Raw genomic sequence first — 21,917 nt, 5'->3', positions numbered from 1 at the left:
AATTTTGTGGAAAAGTTTGGGAAAAAAAATATTTCTGAAGGCGAAAAATAATTCCAATGAAAAAATTATCAAAAATGTTTTTCTTGCAATCCAAACAGGGCCTAAGCATGGACATTGGAAACAGAACTGCCGCCACTACTTGGCCACTGTACCGTCTTTTGTGCGAACACAATTATCAGTTTAAAAAAAAAAAAAAAACTCATTTGAACAAATCTAATGATAATAATATGTAATGTCTACAACTTAACACTAGATACATTTCCACATGAACTCTCAGCAGACAAGGTTTTCACCATCCGGATCCATGCATATCTCATCCATATGTTATAGAAGTTCATTGATAATAAGCACCAACTCACTCAAAAAAAGTAGCGAGTACAAAGATTAAATTGCCATACCAAAAAAAAAAGTCATCACCTTTAAACAACACTGCACATCTGTGGATTGCCATTGCAAATTTTGAATTTCCATTTTGAAGTAAGGCACCTCAGTTGATTTGCAGACCCATTTCAATGGGTATGATCATAAAAAAATCCTGTATTGATGTGGGACCAAAATCTTCGGAAAGTCTGTGGCGCCAGTCATAAAGGTAGCCTACTGAATTGAACAAAATTTAAAAGACCAAACACCAATTTCTCATAATTCTGACCCTGATTCAGCTCTCAACCCAACAATTTGTTTCAGCAACAAATACGCTGGCCAAGTTTTCCGAGCTCATTCAACAAATCCTTTGGCAAGCGCCCTGTTCCCTTTCATCAAGCCAGCTTCACAAACCCACTGGAAGTACACACATCCACAGAAAATGCACTGAAGAATCAAAAGGTAGAATCTCGGAATAGTCTTCTTTTTCCTACTGCTAGTACAATAAGGTCTTTTATCATTGTTTAGCTCATACAATTCTGCACTGATATAAGTAGGCATGTGTGCTGGCCTTCAAGTTTTTTCAGGAGAAATGAGACTAGACTAGACTTTTCCTATGTTCTCAACCTATCAGCTCCTACTTGTTGGTTGTGAGTTTTGCTCGTTTCATTACATTTCAACAGAAGACTAGGGTTTTCCTTCGCTGAAGGCAGACCCAAAGCATGTGCAAACATCCTCTTTGCCGCTCCAAAATGTTCACGGTTCAAACTGTCCTTGCCACCCACTCTGCTATTGACACCACCACTTGTGGAGCTATCACCAGTTGCTTTACTGTGCGCTTTCTTTTCACTTTGCAACACACTACTACGTGAGACTTTCCCTGATTGTTTATTGTACATCTTCCTTTCTTGAGTGCTTGAATTTTGGCTAGACAAATGAGTGGATTGCTCTGCAGGTTTCACACTCGAATGAACTTCATTCTTCTCTGGGCTGCACAATATGTCCTTAGGCCCTTCACACACTTTATTGTTCGGAGATGTCAGGTTTTCATTGACTAAATTAGAACCAATCCTTTGCCCAAGTGCATGTGCAATCATTCGGCGAGCAACCACTGGGATGTTTCGTTGTTTTGGGGCGAGAGATACCTTAATCTCACCCTCGTCCAAAGAAAAAATGCGCTCACGGGCAGCTAGATAAGCAGCTTCTCGCTCCTCTAGAGGTGTTGAAGGTGGAAAAGAGGACTGCTTAATCTTCAAGGCTGAGACGCAGACAAAAGCAGCACAAACTCAAAATTCGGCCAAGCCATAGGTTGTCATTCAAAAATAGGTTGAAATTTCAAATGACTGCAAATAAGTACAAAAGAAAGCATTGCTATTATCCATTTGAAAAGGACAATGCAAGTACTCAGTTGTAGAAGAAAAAAGTTGATCTAACTGCTAGAATGCCATAAACAGGTTGGGATCAAAAGTACACAATCACAATTCATATCACATTAAGTGTTTAATAATCCATCTTGGTATGATTTGATCAAACCCAAACTATTTGGTTACCTTATACATTTATAGTGTCGATTAATAAAATGTTATTGCTCATAAATTGAAAAATAAATTGCGAGTTTGCTTGAGTTGGCCATCTACGACTAGTGAATCTTGTTTAACTTAATTAAGAAAACCAAGGAGAAGAACAAATATGAGATGATCTTGGTGATGAGGATGGGATATTACTTGAAAGCATTAGTCATATGATTCGTCTAGTGACGGACAAGATTTGGGGAAAGATTGGATTTGGAAGAGTATTTTCGAAATGGTGTGGAGGAAAAATGTGTACAGCCATTGCAGACAGGGAGTTACAAAAACAAGTGTCGAAGAAGATGAGTGACAATCCTTAAAGGAATGTATGTGAGGTGGATTTGATAATAATAACAAGTGAGCTGCATTCCTTTTTTAGAAATATCTCAAGGAATCTCGTTATCCTTCTCTTTTCTGTGAGTGGAGTCGATTTTTGTCAGGGTTTCTGTCGAAATGTCAACATTTCAACAAAAACTGCTTTTCTTATCTGAATGATGGAAACATTAAAGAAATCCAAAAATTTCGGGCGAAATCTGGTATTTCGAATCCTAGAGGATTTTGATTTGGTAGCAACCGAAATCGAAATATCTCGTCTGAAACGAAATGTTTCCTCTGAAATTTAAAACCATGAATGGGAGGCCTATACTTGTATCAATTTGAATCCAATGAAGGATGAAGTGCAATCCAAGCTTATACCAACAAGTTTCTTAACTTCTTGACATCTCATACAAGGAAGTCAAGAATTTTAATTGATCTATGCCAGGCAGGAATTAAGGACGATGTGTCAATAAAAAGTTGGCACAGTAAGATCGACCTTTCTAATGAATCTTCATCAACTAGGCTGCTAATTCAGAATTTATTTTAGCCTTGGCCATTATTCTTCTCATGTGAGATTTTCGTGTCCATAGAACCCTCCAGACAATCCAAAGTCTTTTCTACTTTCTTTGCTTCTTATACCAGGATTCACAGTAGACACTAGGATTATAATCTAGTCAATCTGGCCTAAGGTCCACGACCCTTGTTTTGAAAATCTTACGATTTACGGTTCGATTTATGATTCGATTTATGATTCTTAAGGCAAAACGATTTGAATCCCATGATTGAATCTTAATTTGTATGAATCTTACGGTTTTTTATTGAATCTTACGATTCGATCGTAAATCGTACGATTCATACTATTTATCCAAATTAGGTTTTGTATAAAAGAAAATATGTCTTTCTTTCAAAAGACCTCATTTCCGTTCTATATTACAAGAAGCCTCTGAAATCCCTTTCATTAGAAGGAAGAAGACAGAGGAGGAGTTCGAACGAATCAAACCAGTCGAGCACAAAGCATTTGTTGAGGGCATTACTCACATCGAGGTGGGAGACTACCATAATAAGGACAACATCGATTCCCATCTTTTATGATTGATATCTGTCATTTGATGTTTAAGACTTTGAGAATTGATATGATCTTGTGCCTTTTTTTAAAGATTATTAACCAAGATTAGGGGTGTAAACGAGCCGAGCCGAGCCGAGCTTGGCCAGGCTCGGCTCGGCTCGTTAAGCTCAAAGACTAGGCTCGGGCTCGGCTCGGGCTCGAACCAGGCTCGGCTCGGCTCGGCTCGGTCAGGCTCGGCTAAGCTCGCGAGCCGCTCGCGAGCCTATCGAGCTTGGGTTATATTCTGGAATATCCGTATCAAATGGACGGTTTGGATTATCACAGTGGATTATCACGGTTTGGATTATCAATGTGCGAGATTCGCACATGCTAATGTGGGTAGCAAAGGTTGCTAGCAAAAGGAAATAATAAAAAAGAAGTCATCATTACGAAAAATTAAAATATATGTGCGAGATTCGCACATGCCAAGTGGGTCGCAAAGGTTGCTAGCAAAAAGGAAATAATAAAAAAGAAGTCATCATTACGAAAAAGTAAAATATCTGAATGCGTATATAGTTTTAGATGAAAAATTACCAAAAAAGAGTAGTAAATTATGACATTTACCGAAAAAATACAATCAAAGGGTACGAAGTTATGACAATTACTCAAAAAAGTCATGATTACGCTTGAAAAAAAGTCATGATTACGCCTCGCCGGCTGCTACTGTATTATATTTATTTATATATATATATATACTGTATTATATTTATATATATATGACTGTTTTTCTTAACGAGCCTTAACGAGCCGAGCCGAGCCGAGCCTGGCCTAATTCGGGCTCGGCTCGTTAAGCTTAACGAGCCTAGCAAGCCGGCTCGGCTCGGCTCGTTAAGGATTCGAGCCGAGCTCGAGCGAGCTTCCGAGCCCGAGCCAAAATTGACACCCTTAACCAAGATGCATGGGTTTGGTTGAGAATTAGATGATTAGTACATGTCAAGTTTGTCAGCAAACAATTCACATTACGATATTGAATGCTAATCATGGTAGTTTCTTTTTGAATTAATGAATTTAAATGAAAAATGAATAATTGGCTATTTTTATTCTTTAATTTATTTATAATTTTTTATTATACATATTTTTTTATATTTTTGAATGAATCTTACGATTTACGATACGATTTACAATCCGATACGATTCGACCCCGATTACGATTCGATTCCGATTTTCAAAACATTGTCCACGACCATTAGCTCAGGTACTGGTCGTAGGATGACAGCAAAGAGAAAGGCATTCTAATTGAGTAGTCATGCAAAAGAAGAGGAAATAGACATAACTGAAGGTGTAGCCGTGTAGGCATCACAATATCACCTTCCAACAAGCTTCAAGAAGCTAAAGAAAATGTGTGCACTCTCGCCAAAGAGTTTTTATTTTTTTTTATTTTTAAATTGAACTTGAATTTGAATATAAACCTTTATTAAAAAAAGGAAAGACAACTCGTAACTTCAACAAAACTGAGATGGTCTCAAGAGAAAGCACAAAGAGGGAAACCAAAACAGCCAGTAAGCCACTAAAATGGCCACATCGAGAGCATAGATTCGGAGATGGTCATAACTTCTCTAGGAACCCTCTCCAAACATAAATCATCCATGATCTCGCTGGCTGACCATCTAACATGCTGAAACGAACTTTCTGGTCTGATAAAACAAACTCTCGGGGATTTGCAGGCGCCAACGAGGGTGCTTTTAGAATATCCTTTTAGAATTGAAAAAATGAACTTTGTTGCAAACCTTTTGCTTTCTAGAAGTTTAGCATTGTATTTCCTTCATTTTATCCTTTAAAATAATCAGATATCAATTAAAAAAAAGAAGAGGCAAAAGACTACTAAACTGCCAGCTAACAAACTAGCAGCTAAATATTATTGCAGAAGGAAACACTAAAACCTAGGATCTCCACCATTATTAAATCCAGAGAACTGAAGATTGCAAAATTGAGATAAGTGAAACATGGACTTCCATTATGAAATAGCCATAAGTAGGAAATGGTCTTGTACGACAAATATTTAGAGGACTTTAAAATTGTACCTGGTGAAGCATCTTTTCTCTTTAACAATTGGTGTGATGTCATCTCGGAATGATACCCATCATATTGCCACAAAATATCACTAACAAGGACAGAAGGTCTGCAATTCAAACAAAATAGTTGAAGTTATTTGGAAAAGCCAATAATTAACATGAGAAGTATTGATCATTGATGCATACCGTTGCATTCAATGAAATATTGTCCACTTAATTGTCAAGCAAATTACAAATGGATGTCCTTTCAATGATCAAGTGACAAAGCGGCAACTACACAATCGAACTAAAGAGATTGTAAAGACCACAGAAAATTAACACAAGAATGTGGTAAAGACACTATCTCTGAAAGCAGGATTAAAACATCCCAAAACTTAACAAGTATGCATAGGAGTCCACACATACCACAACTTCCGTGCAATAGAATCACCATGCAGCAGCAATTCACAGGCATAACAGACACATGAAGACATAATAGTTTTCACAAGGCATAATAGCCCACAGAGGTTTCACAAAGGCTCCAAAAGAGCCCACACAAAGGCTCTAAAGTAGGCCACTCAAAGCAGCTTCACAAAGGCTCCACTAGAACACAGTAATCCACAGATTCGTGTTGTCCATTACCTCAACAGTCTGGGTCCTGAGTTCGCAATTCCCTCTCTCACAGAGGTCTACTCTCGTACCCAACAATGTCTTTTAATTGATGCTTCCCCGGATGTCTCAGTTTCTGCCGATAGTTTTATCCTGGCTGCCTATGATAGTGGTGGCCACACTGGCCACGGAGGTGGTTCTTTCAGTCATGATCGGGGTCGTGGTGGTCCCGGTGGTGGCCGTGTCGTGGGGGCCGTGGTCGCCCTTATTGTTTGCACTGTCAAAGAGAGGGCCACTATCTTGACACTTGTTTTCAGCTGCATCCAGAGCTTCGTCAATCCCATTGGCCCATCTTTCTACTGTTAGTTCTCCAGCTATTCCTCCTTCCCCTGCTACTGAGCCAGTGACGTCCGGTGATTCTTTCACAGTCTCCACTTTGAGGAGCTTCAGCGTCTTCGCTTGGGCGCCCATCCTACTCTGGGCTTTGCACAACCAGGTAGCTCTCACGCTACCCTTCTCTCTAGCTCTGGTCCATGGATTATTGATTTGGGGGCCTCGAACCACATTATTGGTAACTCTTCTCAGTTTCGTTCTTATCGTCGATTTCATTTTGATTCTCAATCCATTACTCTCGTTGATGGTACCACTACACCTATCTCTGGTGTTGGTAGTATCTCTCCTCACCGTGGCCTTCCGCTTTCTTCAATCTTATGTGTTGCTAAGTCTCCCTTAAGTTTACTTTCATTTAGCCAGCTTACTAAGACTATAAATTGCTCTGTCTCATTTTATCCATCTTACTGTCTCTTTTAGGATCTCTCGACTGGGAGGAAGATTGGCTTGGGACGTGAGGTAGATGAGCTCTATTGTCTGGAGTGTCGCTCGGCTCCTGCTGCCTTGCATGGTTCTGTCGACACATATCAGTGGCACTGTCGTCTGGGCCACTTTTATCTTCCAGCAGACGCATTTGGTTCCTGGATAAGTTTCTTCGTTTCAGTGCGAGTCATGTGAACCCGGGAAACAACATCGTGTGTCCTTTCCTCCCTGAGTAGTTAGTTGAGTCTCGAGTCCGTTTCAGTTAGTCCATTCAGATGTATGGGGGCCTATAGGGTCGCATCTTCAACTGGTTATAAGTACTTTATTGTTTTTATTGATGATTATTCGCGTATGACATGATTGTTTTTACTTAGAGACCGTCTTAAGGTTTTTTCTACTTTACGAGCCTTTCATGTTGAAATTCAAACACAATATAATAGCACTCTCAAATGCTTACGGACAGAGAATGCTAGTGAATACTTCTCAGGTTCGAATGGGTTTCAGGATTATCTCTCCACTCATGGCATCCTTCTCCTCTTGTGCCTACACCTTTCAGCAGAATGGTGTGACTGAGAGGAAACTCCGATACTTACTTGAGGTGGCTCGCACCTTACACTTTCAAATACGAGTACCAAAATCCTTCTGGAATGATGTTGTCCTTATTGCCTGCTTTCTTGCTAACCGTCTTCCTTCAACGGTTCTTCATGGTGACACCCTACCGGGTTCTCTACCCTCAGCTGGATCCTTTTGCTCTCACGCCTAGGGTGTTTAGGTGTGTGTTTGCTTTGTTCACATTCTCGGCCCTGGTCGTGATAAGTTAGACCCTAGACCAGAGCAATGTGTCTTTTTGGGCTATTCTCGAACCCAGAAGGGTTATCGTTGCTACAGTCTTCGTCTCCGCCGATGGTTTGTCTCTGCTGATGTGACCTTTTTTGAGTCCGAGCCCTTCTTTCCACGGGTCTTGCACCATAGAATCCTGTTCCTGACTCAGATTGTGCTCCCTCTCCCGGTACTCCTGGACCTTGTTGTGCATTCGTCACCATCTTCATCAGTGGATGTCCCTGCATCGGCCTTTGTCCCTGTCTCAGTTTCTCCACCTCCGGGGCCTCCTGCTCCTATGAAGTGTTACCAGCGACGTTGACGGGTAGATCATCCACCACCTCTCGAAGCCTCATCTTCTCAGCCAGAGATCCAGAGTTCTCCCTCTCAGGTATCATCTCTTCCTTCACCTATGGTACCTTCTGATTCCCCTATTGCTTCATGCACTCGCTCTCACTCTACTACTAACACTATTTCTAACTTTGTTTCATATGATAATCTCACCCCTGCTTTTCGAGGTTCTGTGTCTTCCTTGTCCTCTATTTCTCTACCGTAGTCTGTGGTCGAAGCTCTCTCTCATCCAGGCTGGCGTACTGCCATGGATCTAGAGATGGGTGCACTTCATTCAATCAGACTTGGGATTTAGTTCCTCTGCCTTCTAGCGCTCGTCATGTTGGGTGTCGATGGGTGTTCTCTATTAAGTATTAGCCAGATGGGACTGTTGAGCATTTGAAAGCATGCCTCGTCGCCAAAGGGTATTATACTTAGACCTTTGGCGTTGATTACACTGAGACATTCTCACTTGTTGCGAAGATTCCTTCCATTCGAGTGTTACTTTCTCTAGCAGTAAATCATGTTTGGCCTCTTTATCAGCTCGATGTGAAGAATGCATTTCTCCATGGCGACCTCACTGAGGAGGTTTACATAGAGCAACCTACTAGGTATGTTGCTCAGGGGGAGATGGCCTCCTCTGTCCGTCACCTGAGAAAATCTCTTTATGGTTTAAAACAATCTCCAAGAGCATGGTTTGGAAGATTCAATGAAGCAGTCATGTGTTTTGGAATGAAACAATGTGTTGTTGGCCATTCAGTTTTCAGTCATCAGTCTACAGATGGTTGTATGTTTTGATAGTGTATGTGGACGATATTATTGGGCCACCAAGAAGCAGCATGTGCATAACAGCATAAGATGAGTGTAGTGGAGATGCAAATGCTTAGATGGATGATGCAAATGCTTAGATGGATGTGCGGCCACATAAGGTTAGATAGAATTAAAAATGAAGACATTCGTTAAAAGATGGGGGTGGCACCAATTGAGGAGAAGATGAGAGAGCACCGCTTAAGATGGTTTGGACATATCCAACGTAGGCCTTTGGATGCTCCGGTGAGAAGAGGCGACTCGTGCCAAATTGATGAGTAAAAAGAGGTAGGGGCAGACCAAAAACAACTTGCATAGAAACAGTGAAGAAAGACTTGATAGCTAGGAATATAACAGAGAACATGACCTTGGATAGGATAGAATGGAAGAAAATGATCAACGTAGAAGAATCCAACTAGAGCCAGGATTAGAGCCGGATAGATTCCTTTCACATTCTTCATGAAATTTTTCTAAAGGATTCATTTAGCCGACCCCAACTAGTTTGGGACAAAGGCTTTGTTGAGTTGAGTTGAGAGTTGTATGTGGACGATATTATTATCGCTGGTAGTAATTCAGGGGGTATATAGAAATTGAAGACATTCTTGCAGAAAGAATTCTCTACTGAGGATCTGGGTCGCCTAAGGTATTTTCTTGGGATGGAGGTGGCACGTTCTACTCTAGGCCTCTCTTTATCACAGGGGAAGTATGTATTGGATTTATTAGAAGAGACAGGAAATCTTGGAGTGAAACTTGCATCCGCACCCATAGATCCTACTGTGAAGCTTATTCCTGAAGATGGGGATCTGTTGGATGACCCTAGCAGATATAGGAGAATGGTTGGGAAGCTCATATACCCTATAGTTACTCGTCCAGACATTTATGTTGTAGGGGCAGTTAGTCAGTACATGAGCTCTCCACATACCTCTCATTGGGCTACAGTAATCCAGATTCTTAAGTACTTGAAGGGTGCTCCAGGAAGAGGCTTGTTGTTTAAGAGGTATGGTTATATGAGAATTGAAGGTTTTTTGATGCAGATTGAGTAGGATCTCCAGCAGATAAGAGGTCGACTATTGGATAATGTACCTTTGTAGAAGGGAACTTGGTGTCATGGCGAAGCAAGAAACATGACGTCATAGCCAAGTCCAGTGCTGAAGATAAATACAGGGTCATGGCACATAATAGTACAGAGCTTATCTGGCTGCACTCACTATTGTCTGAGATTGGTGTTGTTCCATCTCCCTTATAGGTTGTATTGTGATAACAAGGCTGCCATACATATTGCTACCAATCTGGTTTTCCATAACGAATGAAGAATGTTGAGGTGGACTGCCATTTTATTTGTCAGAGAATATAAAGAGGAGAGATATCCACAGTCTTCACACGATCTGTAGATCCGCTCGCAGATATGTTTACAAAGCCTTTAAGCAAAGCTAAGTTGAGTGAAATTTGTAACAAGCTTGGAATGTATTATATATACTTTCCAGCTTGAGAGGGAGTGTTAGAATATGTAGAATACCTAAGGGCATAATTCCATAGTCCTTCCATACAGCAGTTCACACAACGAGGTAGCAGATTACACAAGATGATGTAGCAGTCCTCGCACATCAGCACAATAGTTATGAAGGAGGCCAGCAACCTCACAAACACGCAACAGTTCAATTGTGCAACAATTCACTCTTTACAAGAACTGCTTCACAGAAAGGCTCCGTCACACATCTTCTCCTTTTTAGTTCATCATTCAAAAATAAAATTTAGAATTTAGTACGTCAAATTGGAGAACTAGGGTTCAGAGATGGACAAAATCTCAAAATGAACTCGGGCACATGCTTAGGGCTGGATTTTCGAATGGATTGGAGACTAGGGCTTTGAAAGAAGTGGAGAACTGTGGTTTAGAAATCTCGAGCAGAATTGGAGATAAGGATTTGGAACTTAGTGATTCAAGTGGACCTACGGTTAGACGGTACAGTGTTGATAAGTGAGTTGGCATTTCTAGTTTACGCACATACTGCTAGGATCTTTATCTTATACCCAAAGTTGAGGACGGATCATCCAAACACACTTTGTATGAAGAGTGTTCTTAGGTATATGCATAGAGTGTAGCGTATGTTAGTTTTATTTATGCATGGTGCAAAGTGCAAACCTAGGGTTCACAGATGGACTTCTGGGAATTTAGGAGAAATAAAAGGGTCCCAATCCAATTATAACAGCAACATGCAACTCCAAATCAGTATAAACATAACATGAATAATCAAAATCGGCAAAGGATTTTAAAGAAACTCTAGGTTGGAAATTTCAACCATCCATAAAAATTTAATTATCCATACCATGTTCCATACTATGAGTCCCAACAAGAAGTAACTAATCAATATGGAATAAAAATCAGTCCTCAACTATAAATCTGTCCTAATAATCATATCTATGAAATCCAACTAGTATGACCTACAAGATATCCCAAGGGGTAAGGATATGATGGGTGAATGGTAAAAGCAAGGTAGAGGTTGTGGATGACAAATGTGGGGTTTATCGGGGGTAAAATAAAGGTGTAAGGACTGTTGGAACAGTTCAAAGGTGTTCCTTCCTATGCATCTTCATTCCATGGTTTAAATAACAGGTAGGTGGTTCACGTGGCCCCCACTTGAATACGTGTCGACACAATCTCTCGGGTCTTCTTCTCTTCATGCAGGGTAATACCCATCATTTATGGAATTGGCTTAAGTGATGCTAAAATGCACATTAGTTTAAGTTATGATGCTAACATGCACCTCACTTACGGAAAGATTTTAAAGATCGGAAAAAAAGAGGTTGAAAACAAGGAAAAACAAAGAAAAGAAGGCAAAGGGGAATGAACTGATTCAAGGAGAAAATAGAGAATAGAGAGTGAGTTTAGAAGAAAGAAAATATTGGTGGAAGAAAGGATTGAGAGCAGAAAAAATCCAGGATTTTTGGATCGGGTTCCGGAGGACCTCCTCCTTGATATGCCGGATTTCCAAATCGAGCATATTATGGAGGAGTTGGAAAAGTGTTCGGCATAGGCGACTCGTCTAAAAGTACAAATTGAATGACTGTCTAGATAGTGATGACAAGTCTGTTTTGATGAATGCCATGCCTTTCCTCCCGATTTGCAAAGTTGGGAGCGGGATCTCAAGAAATAAAGGATCTTGCTGAGGCTTCTAAAGGTCTCAGAAGGGGCTCGATGCTAGGAGAAGACAATCCTTCTAAGGCTCAGTTCACTTCTTTTCCCCGGAAAGGAAAGGAAAGAATTTCATTCTCCTTTCCTTTCCAGGTGACATGGCAGAAGGAAAAGGAATCCAAAGGAAAAGGCTTCGTTTTCCCTGGAAAGCCTCTTCCGGATATATTTAATCGGAAAGCAAATCTCAAGTAACAAGGAAAAAGTCAATTTCCATGTCATTTTTAGCTTTTAAATAAGAAATTCCACATCTGATAATAGTTTTCCCTGGAAAAGAAGTGAACACAGAAATTCTGTCTTGTCAAGGTCTTTTTTTTTTTTGATAGGTAAGCTGGGGTTAGGCAAGACCCCTACCAGATATCATTAAAAAGATAGAAACATAACAAGGGGGGCCAAGAGGCCAGAACATAAGGGCCGACAGGCCGGGCTTTAGCCCTTACAATCTAAGGTACAATGATCCATTCATGTCTTCAGATACAGCTGAAAGGAGGCTTTGAGTAGCCAAAAAAACCGTGGAAGGAAAGCCTTTATGTGGGTAATTCCTTTTTGACAGTTGATCCGCAGGGCAGTTTCCTTCTCTCCAATAATGGGATATTCGCCAATTCAGATGTTCGAGATAGCTTCTGATTTTTCTAAGGGTTTGTTTTTGCTTCCAAGGGACACGTACAATTCCAAGGATGACATCCACCGCGAGTTTTGAATCCGATTCGATCCATAATTTCAGACAGTTCATGGACAGGGCAAGGTCGATCCCTCTTTCAATAGCCTGCAATTCCAGCTCATAGATTTCCCTTTTGTCTACATTGATTGAGAAGAGATTTTTAATCATTCCTTGATTATCTCTGATAAGGCCCCCCAGACCTCCTCCAAGTGAATCCAAAGATGCGTCCGAATTCAGCTTCAGTTCATCTTCTTTTGGTGGAGACCAAGAGCAGTATCTACTAGAAGGATCGTCAGGGATGTGTCTGTATTTTAGATTTGTGGCCGATGATATGTTTCTTGGAGAAATCTTGTCTTTGATTTTCAGCCCATTCATCTTGATGCTGATCTCCGTGAGGATTTGATTAAGAACTAACCTCTTGTGCTTCTCAGAGGATTCAAAAATTCTTCTGTTTCTTTCCATCCAGATATTATGAATCAGAGAGCAGAAGCATAGCTTGAAGGCCACTGCGGCCTGCCCTTTCCCTTTTGAGTGGTGTTTGAGACAATCTTCTTCAGCCAGAAGGGATTGATTTTTAGCTCAACGCTGACCATTTCTTCATAGGATTGATTTCCAAAGCCAGGCTGAATAGCTGCATTTAAAAAAGAGATGATCAATTGATTCTTCTGCCGATTTGCAGAGGGGGCAGGTGGGATCACAGCACCCATTTTTATAATTCTGTCTTTTGTACTGAGCTTCTGCTTTAGAGCCTTCCACGTAGTAAGGGCATGAGTGGGATTATTTCCAGCAAACCAAACAGAGGATATCCAAGGGGGCTTACCAGTTTTCATTCTGAGAGTTTCCCACCCATTCTTTGTTGTGAAAACTCCATCAATGGCCGGCTTCCAAATAGGAGTGTTTTTCGCATCCGAGTTGAGCATGGCTTCCATTATCAGAGTTTTTTCTTCACGGAGAGATGGATTGTCTAACAAGGGGTTCCAGGTTCCATCTTTGAAGATTTCAGAGAGGAGATTCAGGGAGCTGAGGGAGTAGTCAGTCCGGCTTCTCGGAATAAAGGAGGATAGGGTGCCAGAGGGGTGCCAAGGTTGGTCCCATAGGTCAATTTCATCCTCCAATCCAATTTCATAGCAGGTAAAAGGTTTAGCATATTCTCGAGCTCTTAGGATCATCCTAAGGCCAGCTTTGTCTTGTCAAGGTCTTGTCAAGGAAAAAAAAGGCTGTTTTCCATGGAAAACAGCACCAGGGAAAAGAAGTGAACAGAGCCTAAGGGTTTTGAAAGGGAATTGAGTTTTTGGTATGGGTGTAGTGTAAGGTCTGCCCATAGCTTGGAGCAGGAAGAGAGGGTCTTGATTTCTGTTGGTTTTGTTCGACTTTCTGGCTCAAGGTATGTCCTGGCCAGCTTTGTCTGTTACTATGTAATGACAGGAGGGACTCTTGGTTCCCAATGTAATTTTTTAGAGTATTAATGAAATTTCGTCATATTTCAGAAAAAGAAGAAAGAAAATATAGGATTTTAAAAGAATGAAACAAGTACAGTCCAGAGGAGAAAATAAGAAAGATAAGGGAAGAAAAGAACTCAAAAGAGAAATCAGAAGGGTATGACGTGAATATGAGTAAGTACAATTGAAATCCGATTCAATCTCTATACGCTCACAGCTCAATATGGTACCATCTTTAAATATCGAAACATCTAATATGAAGGAGAAAAAGAAGTAGGGAGAATATATATATATATATATATATATATATATATATATATATATATATATAGAGAGAGAGAGAGAGAGAGAGAGAGAGGAAAAAGAGTATACACTTGAAGCGCATCTGAGTAGGTACGCTTGAAGCGCATCTGAGTAGGTACGCTTGAAGAAAGAGAGAGCTTCTTATTGGCTGCAAAAGGTGGGCCCAATCGCGTGATTTAAAAAAAGTAGGGAGAATATATATATATATATATATATCCCATTTATAAAATATCAAAAAATATTTAAAAAATATCTTTCATTGTCATTTAGTATATTAGTGGTGGTACACTATAGCAGTATGGGACTATGGGTTACAAAATTATTTATATGAACTGAAAGTGAAATGTAGCATATCTATTATGTATAAAAATATTACATGAATTTCATATAAAATTAGTGTGCACATAATTATCATACATATGCAACAAGGCAGGTCACTAGGTGTTCGATGTTGATAAACAATTGTAGGCGATTTTCTTGCATATATGAAGATTTTCTAGTGTGCATTTATACTTTTTATAGTATTTTCTAAAATTTCATTCTAAATGTTCGTCATTTGCAAATGTTTACATACATTAGTGTGATTTTATAGGATTTCCACCAAAATTTCCATAAAAAAACCAAAATGATTTCATTTCCAGCACGATTGAAACATATACCGAAACTGAAACTGAAACTAAAAACCTCGATTTAAAAATGCCTGCATTTCCCAAGTACATTCAAATATTTACACAAGTGAAAGGACATTTTAGCCATTTAAAAAGAACTTTACAAAAATGACAAATAGAAATGGGTGGAATAGTGATAAAGGAGAGTAGCAATATCAACCCCTTTCAAAAATTAATTTTCAGATTTGTCTAGTTTGGGGGTTCTTTTAAATTGATTTTCTGTTTCATGTTGCTTGAAGTATGTTTCCGAGTCTCTTCCCTGCGCACGATTCAAAATTTGTAAGGCTGAGACGTTTGATCAGGAATATGGAGTGTCACCCATGTTTGGTGTCAATTTTATGATTTATTATCTGATACTTTCCAGTTCACACATTCTTATCTTCTTAAGTTAAGATATATTAACAGAGGAGATTTATACTTCAAGTTGTAGATGCTTTACCATACATTGTTGCCAGAAAATTACTTGGGATTTTATGCATTGTTAAGTACTGCTTTTGCACATCTATCTGATATTTATACATTTCAAGATATTGGGATTCTATCATCTGCAGTTTTTTAACAATAGTAACAATGCAAAGACAAGACAGATTGATCATAAGCATATCAAACTGAGACCTCAACTCCAAAACCAGAAGATTCCATCTCACCCATCCAAATGGTATCCACGTATATGAATAGAAGAGCACAGTCCAATCATGCAAGATCAAATGAAAGAGGCAAACTTTAAGAAATAAGATTAAACAAGTTCATTTCAAGGAGCCATGGCATTCCACTTCAGGAAACATGAAATCTGAAGTACAGGGCAATAATATATGAACACAGAACATCATGAGGACTTTCGGGGGAAGATGCTCCTTAGAGCTCAATATACATTGATGAATCTGGGCAGCGCTCCAAAATTAGATGGCGATCACTTCCCTCACCGACGGATTCATGGGCGAACCTAGCATAGAGAAAATATCATTGCCAATGAGAATGTGAACTTAAATAGAAGAAAAGGGAGGCCCTAGGAAGTAAGAACATTGATAATTTTTGTTGTTGTTGTTAGGTAAGCTGGGATCGAACTTGAGACCTTGAGGTTGAGAAACAAAGGCCTCAACCATTGAGCTACAGGCCCAACCCCATGCTCCGTTTGGTTGCCGGAATTTTTTTGGTTCTTGGGACTTTTGTGGAATTTCAGCAGGAAACCCACGTTTGGTTGCAGGGCCCAAAATAATCCTAGGAACCAAAATAATCCCAGGAACCAAAAATAAGCTTGCAGAAGAATTTTTTTCTTCCCAACAGTTCAAGCAACCAAACAAAGCATTTTTTTTCCCACCATAGTCCGGTCAACCAAACATGGGATTTTTATTTTACCGGGATACTTCCAGGGAGGTTTTTGTTGCACAGAAATCCCAAGAACCAAAAAAATTCCGGCAACCGGAGCATCAAGGAAAAGTGTGCATGAGGAAAGACGCTTCATGGTAAAAGGATTTAAAGTCACATACAAGTATCATAAAGAGGCTTACCCATAGATATCAGCAAGACGATGCAAGAGCAAGCGGTGGTATGGACTCATTGGTTCCAGCTCCAAGACTCCATCCGAACTGTGATCACATGTTATATTGTCACATACAATTTAACATAATATACCTTTGGGTCCTAGTTTCAAAATCTCAGCAACTCTAAGAAAAGATCCAAGAGAAAAAGATATAATCTTTTATGACCTTGAGCATTTCACACAATTCTAAGCTTAACTGCCCGGGCCTTTGAAGAATCATACCAATAACGAACAATAAATAGACGCCATTAAAAACGAACAATAAATAGAACATATCATGATTCCATATAATGACAATGCAAAAAAAGATTGGGTACCGCAAGGTGCGACATAAAAAAAAATAATAAATAAGAAGAAACTTCAGATTAGGTTTCGAGTTCATATTTCTAGAAGAATGGACAGCAAGGACTGCATGCAAAAAACAGTAGATTTTATCAAAAAGATGCCTTTTTTTTAACGGTTCAAAAAGATGCGGTTACAATTAGCAGTTGATGAAAATATCCATCCATCCATTTAAAGCAATGAGAATGCATACAGGAATCACCAACAACCAGGTAATGAATCAAGAATGATGGTAGTTGTGTACAAAAATGCGCAAATAAACAGTTGGAACGCTAGATGTTAAAAGAGTGTATTATATGAACTCACCAAGGTTAGTCCAATGAGGATTTCAATATGCAAAAATAAATAAATAAAATATTCAAGAGATCACAGAAGGTTTGGCAATCTAAAATAGGGAAGTAATGTTAACGGTTAACTCATTGGTTTAAACTTTAAAGTATTGGTCGGCATTGATATGTATCAGCTGATACAGATAGGATTTTGGGAGGTCCAATACTATTCGGATCCCCTTATCGGTGGTTCACAAGAACTCCCAAGCATATTGGCCTAGCTAACCATATCGTGCAGGAGAATAAAAAGCGCGTGTGAGGTTTGGGTTGCATAAAACACAACCATTTTTCAATATATCGAAGAGTTTCAAGCATGTGTTGGTAAGTTTTAGGTCGTATAAACTAAACGAACCAACATCTATATTCAAGCAACAAAAAAAACGTAGAAAAATGAATCGATAGATCAAAACCAGATTCATAATTTTTGAGCACTTTGTCATTCACGGCAAAATCACTCTTTCTGCCCAAATTTCCCTAATGGATTAGTTATTTAGTTGTAATACATCAAAAACATGCATGACACACCGACTATGCATGGGTTTTGACAATTTGAGGAGATTTTGGTGGAGATTTTTTTTTTTCAATTTTTACCTTTTTCTGTTACTTTGGTCATTTATATTTCCGCTTTTCCCTGATATTCCTATAATGTAGAATGCATATGTTTTTTGTATTATGTGATTTTTTTACAGATTTATTGGGCCATTTTTATCAAATTAGACATGCGTGGGCTGTATCTTAAAAAAAAAAAATTGAAAATTGACATTTATTATTTCAAGAAAGTACCAAATAAGGAACAAGCTGTCCCCTAACAGGCTACAACAATACCCTCCACATATAGTAGAGTTAGCTCACATATCCGTTACATATTACCCATCCCCATTCCTCATTACATCACCCAATAGCCTAACTTGTATCGAATCCAACAAAAAGTGCCATATTTGTGGGCCCCACCAAGTCAGGATACGTGTCCGCCATGCCACACAAACTCCTCCACCACATTCCAGCTGGCGAATTCAAATTTCAAAAATCCCGCTCTAAAACCCCGATCTCTGATAGCCTCCAGTCCTCCACCTTGCACCACCACCAAGCTCCGGTGGACCCCATTAAATTTGGCAACATATTTGTTTCTTCCACCATCCTCGCCATTGCCTACTCCCACTAACCCCAAAAATCAGAATTTGACAACCCCCATTACCGTTGGCCACCAAGCCCAGCCTCAGGCCACCTCCCACGACCATGAATCAGAAACCAACGGCCTCCGACAACTAGATCCGGCGAACCTATTGCAAAATTCCACAACCTCCAACGGCCTACAGATTAGGCAACCCCCGGCCTCCATGGACTCCCACAACCTCCATGGTTCAAGATCCGACAATCCACGAACCTTCCATGAACTCCACAGCCTTCCACGGCTCCAGATCCAGCCTCCACGACCCCAGCTCGTGCCTCCACGGAAGAACCACACTCCAGATCCAGCCTCCACGGCTCCAAACCCGGCCTCCACGGAGGAGCCACAGCCTTCCAGGACCCAGCATGTCACGGCTGGGAGTCCGGCCACCTCAAACCAGCCGACGACCTCTCGAAGGCCTTCCTCCAGACAGCCTCCACCCGACTCCATTCAGAGAGAGAGAGAGTCCAGCTTCCCTACCTAGAGTTTCTGTCGCCCTAGGGAGGAAGCCCTCGCTACTAGCACAAGTGCTGCAACTTCAACAGCATCCATAAACATGTTATCACGAATTCCATTTTTCCTGTATCTTTCAATTTATTTATTGTTTTTCTATTTTTATTCTGATTTTCCCTTTTTATCTAACATATGCTATTTTTTAATTGTTATAGAGCTAGATCTACATGTTTTGAGCATTATCTACATGTGTCAGTTTATGTGCCTATTTTTCATGAGCTTTTTTATTTTTTCTGTATTTTTTTCAAATTTGTTTTGATATTTTAGTAATATCTTTAGGGCGATGATAAATTTGCACCCCCTGTACGATAATTCGCACCCCTTTTACGTGATTTGACATCAAAAAGCATTAAAGTCTGCCACATACCCTCGTTTAAAGGGGTGCGAATTATCCTACAGGGGGTGTGAATTTATCATCGCCCTATCTTTATTTTATGATTGATATTAAGAATTTTTTACCAATATCTAAATCAGTAAGCTTATTCTTTTTCGTCGGACTTCAGGCTTTTGCCGATCAGGACTTATTAGTACTTATGCAATTGTGTGTGTGCGCACACGCGTTTTACCTACTTTTGTAGTTTGCTTGAACATTTCTTCAGTTAAGTGTTTCTATACTTATAAATCATTTCTTCAGTTAAGATAAGTGTTTCTATACTTCTAAATTCTAGCAGAAGCAACAAAAATAAACTTTGAGACAGACAGATTGATGGCTGATATGCTTGCCCACACGGTACAAATCTAAAATTGTGTAAATTTTATCAAATCATAGTTTTGAATTGGGCATGTCGGTTTCCTAGTGGACCAGTTTATAGTCTAGTCAGAAGACAAGTTCAGAGAATTCGTCTTATAGAGGCAACTGGACTATGAGACCTACCGAAGAGGAGACATCCCCATGAACATGGAACTTGAAAGTGTCCACCAGGGTCTGCAGGAGAGGGGTAAATTGTTCAGCCTATGTGAATGAGGAGATATGAAGAGCATGCACAAGTGCATGTGACACTTTTTACACTACAAGGGGGTGGCTGGGGGAAGAAAATGGGGCAAATTTATCACTCCCGTACCTTTATGTTTTTATGTATGGAAAGTCCAATTGGCATGGATCTAGAACCATGTGGGTCGCCTGATTGTGATCTATTATATCAATGGTTCCGATTATAGAAAACAATCTAATATGGACCAGATATTTTTTATCCTTGGGCAAACAATCTAATATTCTTGTTTGGATATCAAGAATATTTTGGAAAAAATTGGAAAGGGAAAATATTTCTAAAATTTCCTTCCATTTTTTATTACACGAATAAAGATAACCATAATCAACTTCAAAATTTTTATCTAGAGGAACCTTCATTTTATGATGATATCCATCTAAATTAACCGATATCATATTGTCACTCTAAATTTTGGAAAGAAAAAAAACATCCAGAGAAAATTTTTCCATCAGAAATATGCGATAGAGCAAATCACTAGGTGTTGACGTTCTGGATCGCTTTCGTGCTTATGTGACAGTTTCTGCGTGTATTTTTGCCTATTCTAGTATTTCTTGAAATTTCATCTTAAAATTCCATCATTTGCATATGATTTATACGTTTCAGTGATTTTACAAGATTTCCACCGAAATTTTAGTACTGAAACCAAAATGTTTGCATTTCCGTGATGACAGAAACCGAAATTTAAAACCTTGAGTCTATATTCCTATCTTCCCCAATAGTGCTATCACTTCCTTCCTTACATAGTCATCTGAAAGGATGGTTGGATCTGTACGTTGATCTAGAAGAGAAAAGGATTTTCGGAAGAAGATGGCAATAGAGACGAAAGGGATGACAATGGAGATTTTTGAGAAAGGGATGAAAGAAAGAAGAGATATCAAGAAATAAACAGGAAGCGAAAGGAAGAAAGGTGCACACGAGAAAAAGAAAAGAATTAGAGTTTGAGTGGGATTAGGATTAAGGTTAGGATTTGTGTGGAGGGTGAGGGTTAGGGTTCATGTAATGTTCAATATTGTTCACATTATTATTCACGTAATGTTCGCGGCATATGGAACTTTTAAGAGGAGAAAAAAGGAGAATGGGAGGAATGAGGTTGGATATTGCTAAAGGAAGAAATTAGGGTTTTAAAGAATATACGGAGGAATAATAGAAGAGATGATGTGAAACGAATGAAAAGAATAAAGATGTGCCGTTGCCAAGAATAAAGATTTAAATATTTCTTTTTATGTGATCTTGAACCTATGCTCTGATACCATGACTAAACTCCTTCAATCAAATATGTGAAGAAGAGAGAAAAGGGGAGAAGAAGAGAAATCATGTGACAAAGGGGAAGAATCTGATTTCATTAACTCATTAATGTGTACTACAATATCTTTTACACAAAGAAAACTATAAGACTAAAATACCCTTAGCAAAGGTAGAAGAATATTTCTAACATGTACAAGGTAAAGGAATACAAACTAGAGTGCAAGAATGAACTAGATTGGAAACTAAAGGTTCTAAAAGGTCAAAAAGAAGTGCCGAGTACACCTCAGGAGTATCTGATGTATTCTACAAGGATAATAGTAGGGGTGCAGCTCGGGTCGGGTTCAACCCGAAAAAATGTAGGGCCGGGAGGGCTTGGGCAACCCGACCCGAGTGAAACCCGACATTTTTATCATTTTTTATTTTTTATCATTTTTTAGTAAGCTTAAAAACTCGGGTTGGGTCAGTTTGCGTCGGGTTGAACTCGGGTCGGGTTGGGTTCAGGTTGGACTGGTTGAGTAAGGTTGGACCTCATCAGTTTGGAACTCAGTTCGGATCAGGTTCAGGTTGAGTAAATGGTTCCTCGGGTCGGGATCGGGTTGGCCTCAACCCGACCCGAGTCGCACCCCAAGATAATAGAATAGTGATGTATATGGCTAGAAAAATAGAGGTATAGACAGGAGGAAGGATATTTCTAAATATGGTCAAATTTATAACATATAGAACTCTCCAAACAAACATTTTGGATGACTCATTATCAGAAGCCACATATATCATGAATGGGGTTCCATCTAAAGCTATAGCCTTGATTGCTTG

General features: G+C 39.5%; 1 protein-coding gene across 1 annotated transcript in view; it reads right to left on the bottom strand.

Moving 5' to 3' along the window:
- Window positions 1-202: 202 nt before the first annotated feature.
- Window positions 203-21,917, bottom strand: part of LOC143860420 (uncharacterized) — a 28,112-nt gene continuing 6,397 nt past the window's right edge. Inside the window, exons 3-6 of the mRNA XM_077371042.1 lie at window positions 16,487-16,564; window positions 15,850-15,921; window positions 5,373-5,470; window positions 203-1,618 (exon numbers count right to left, since the gene is read on the bottom strand). Coding sequence (XP_077227157.1) covers window positions 975-1,618; window positions 5,373-5,470; window positions 15,850-15,921; window positions 16,487-16,564 — 892 coding nt within the window. The 3' untranslated portion in view covers window positions 203-974. The remainder of the gene's footprint in view (window positions 1,619-5,372; window positions 5,471-15,849; window positions 15,922-16,486; window positions 16,565-21,917) is intronic.

This window comes from Tasmannia lanceolata, unplaced genomic scaffold (assembly GCF_043159265.1).
Source record: "Tasmannia lanceolata isolate RefF3 unplaced genomic scaffold, GAP_Taslan_0.1 ptg000037l, whole genome shotgun sequence".
Taxonomy (NCBI): Eukaryota; Viridiplantae; Streptophyta; class Magnoliopsida; order Canellales; family Winteraceae; genus Tasmannia; species Tasmannia lanceolata.
This window is presented reverse-complemented; position numbering and strand designations above follow the sequence as displayed.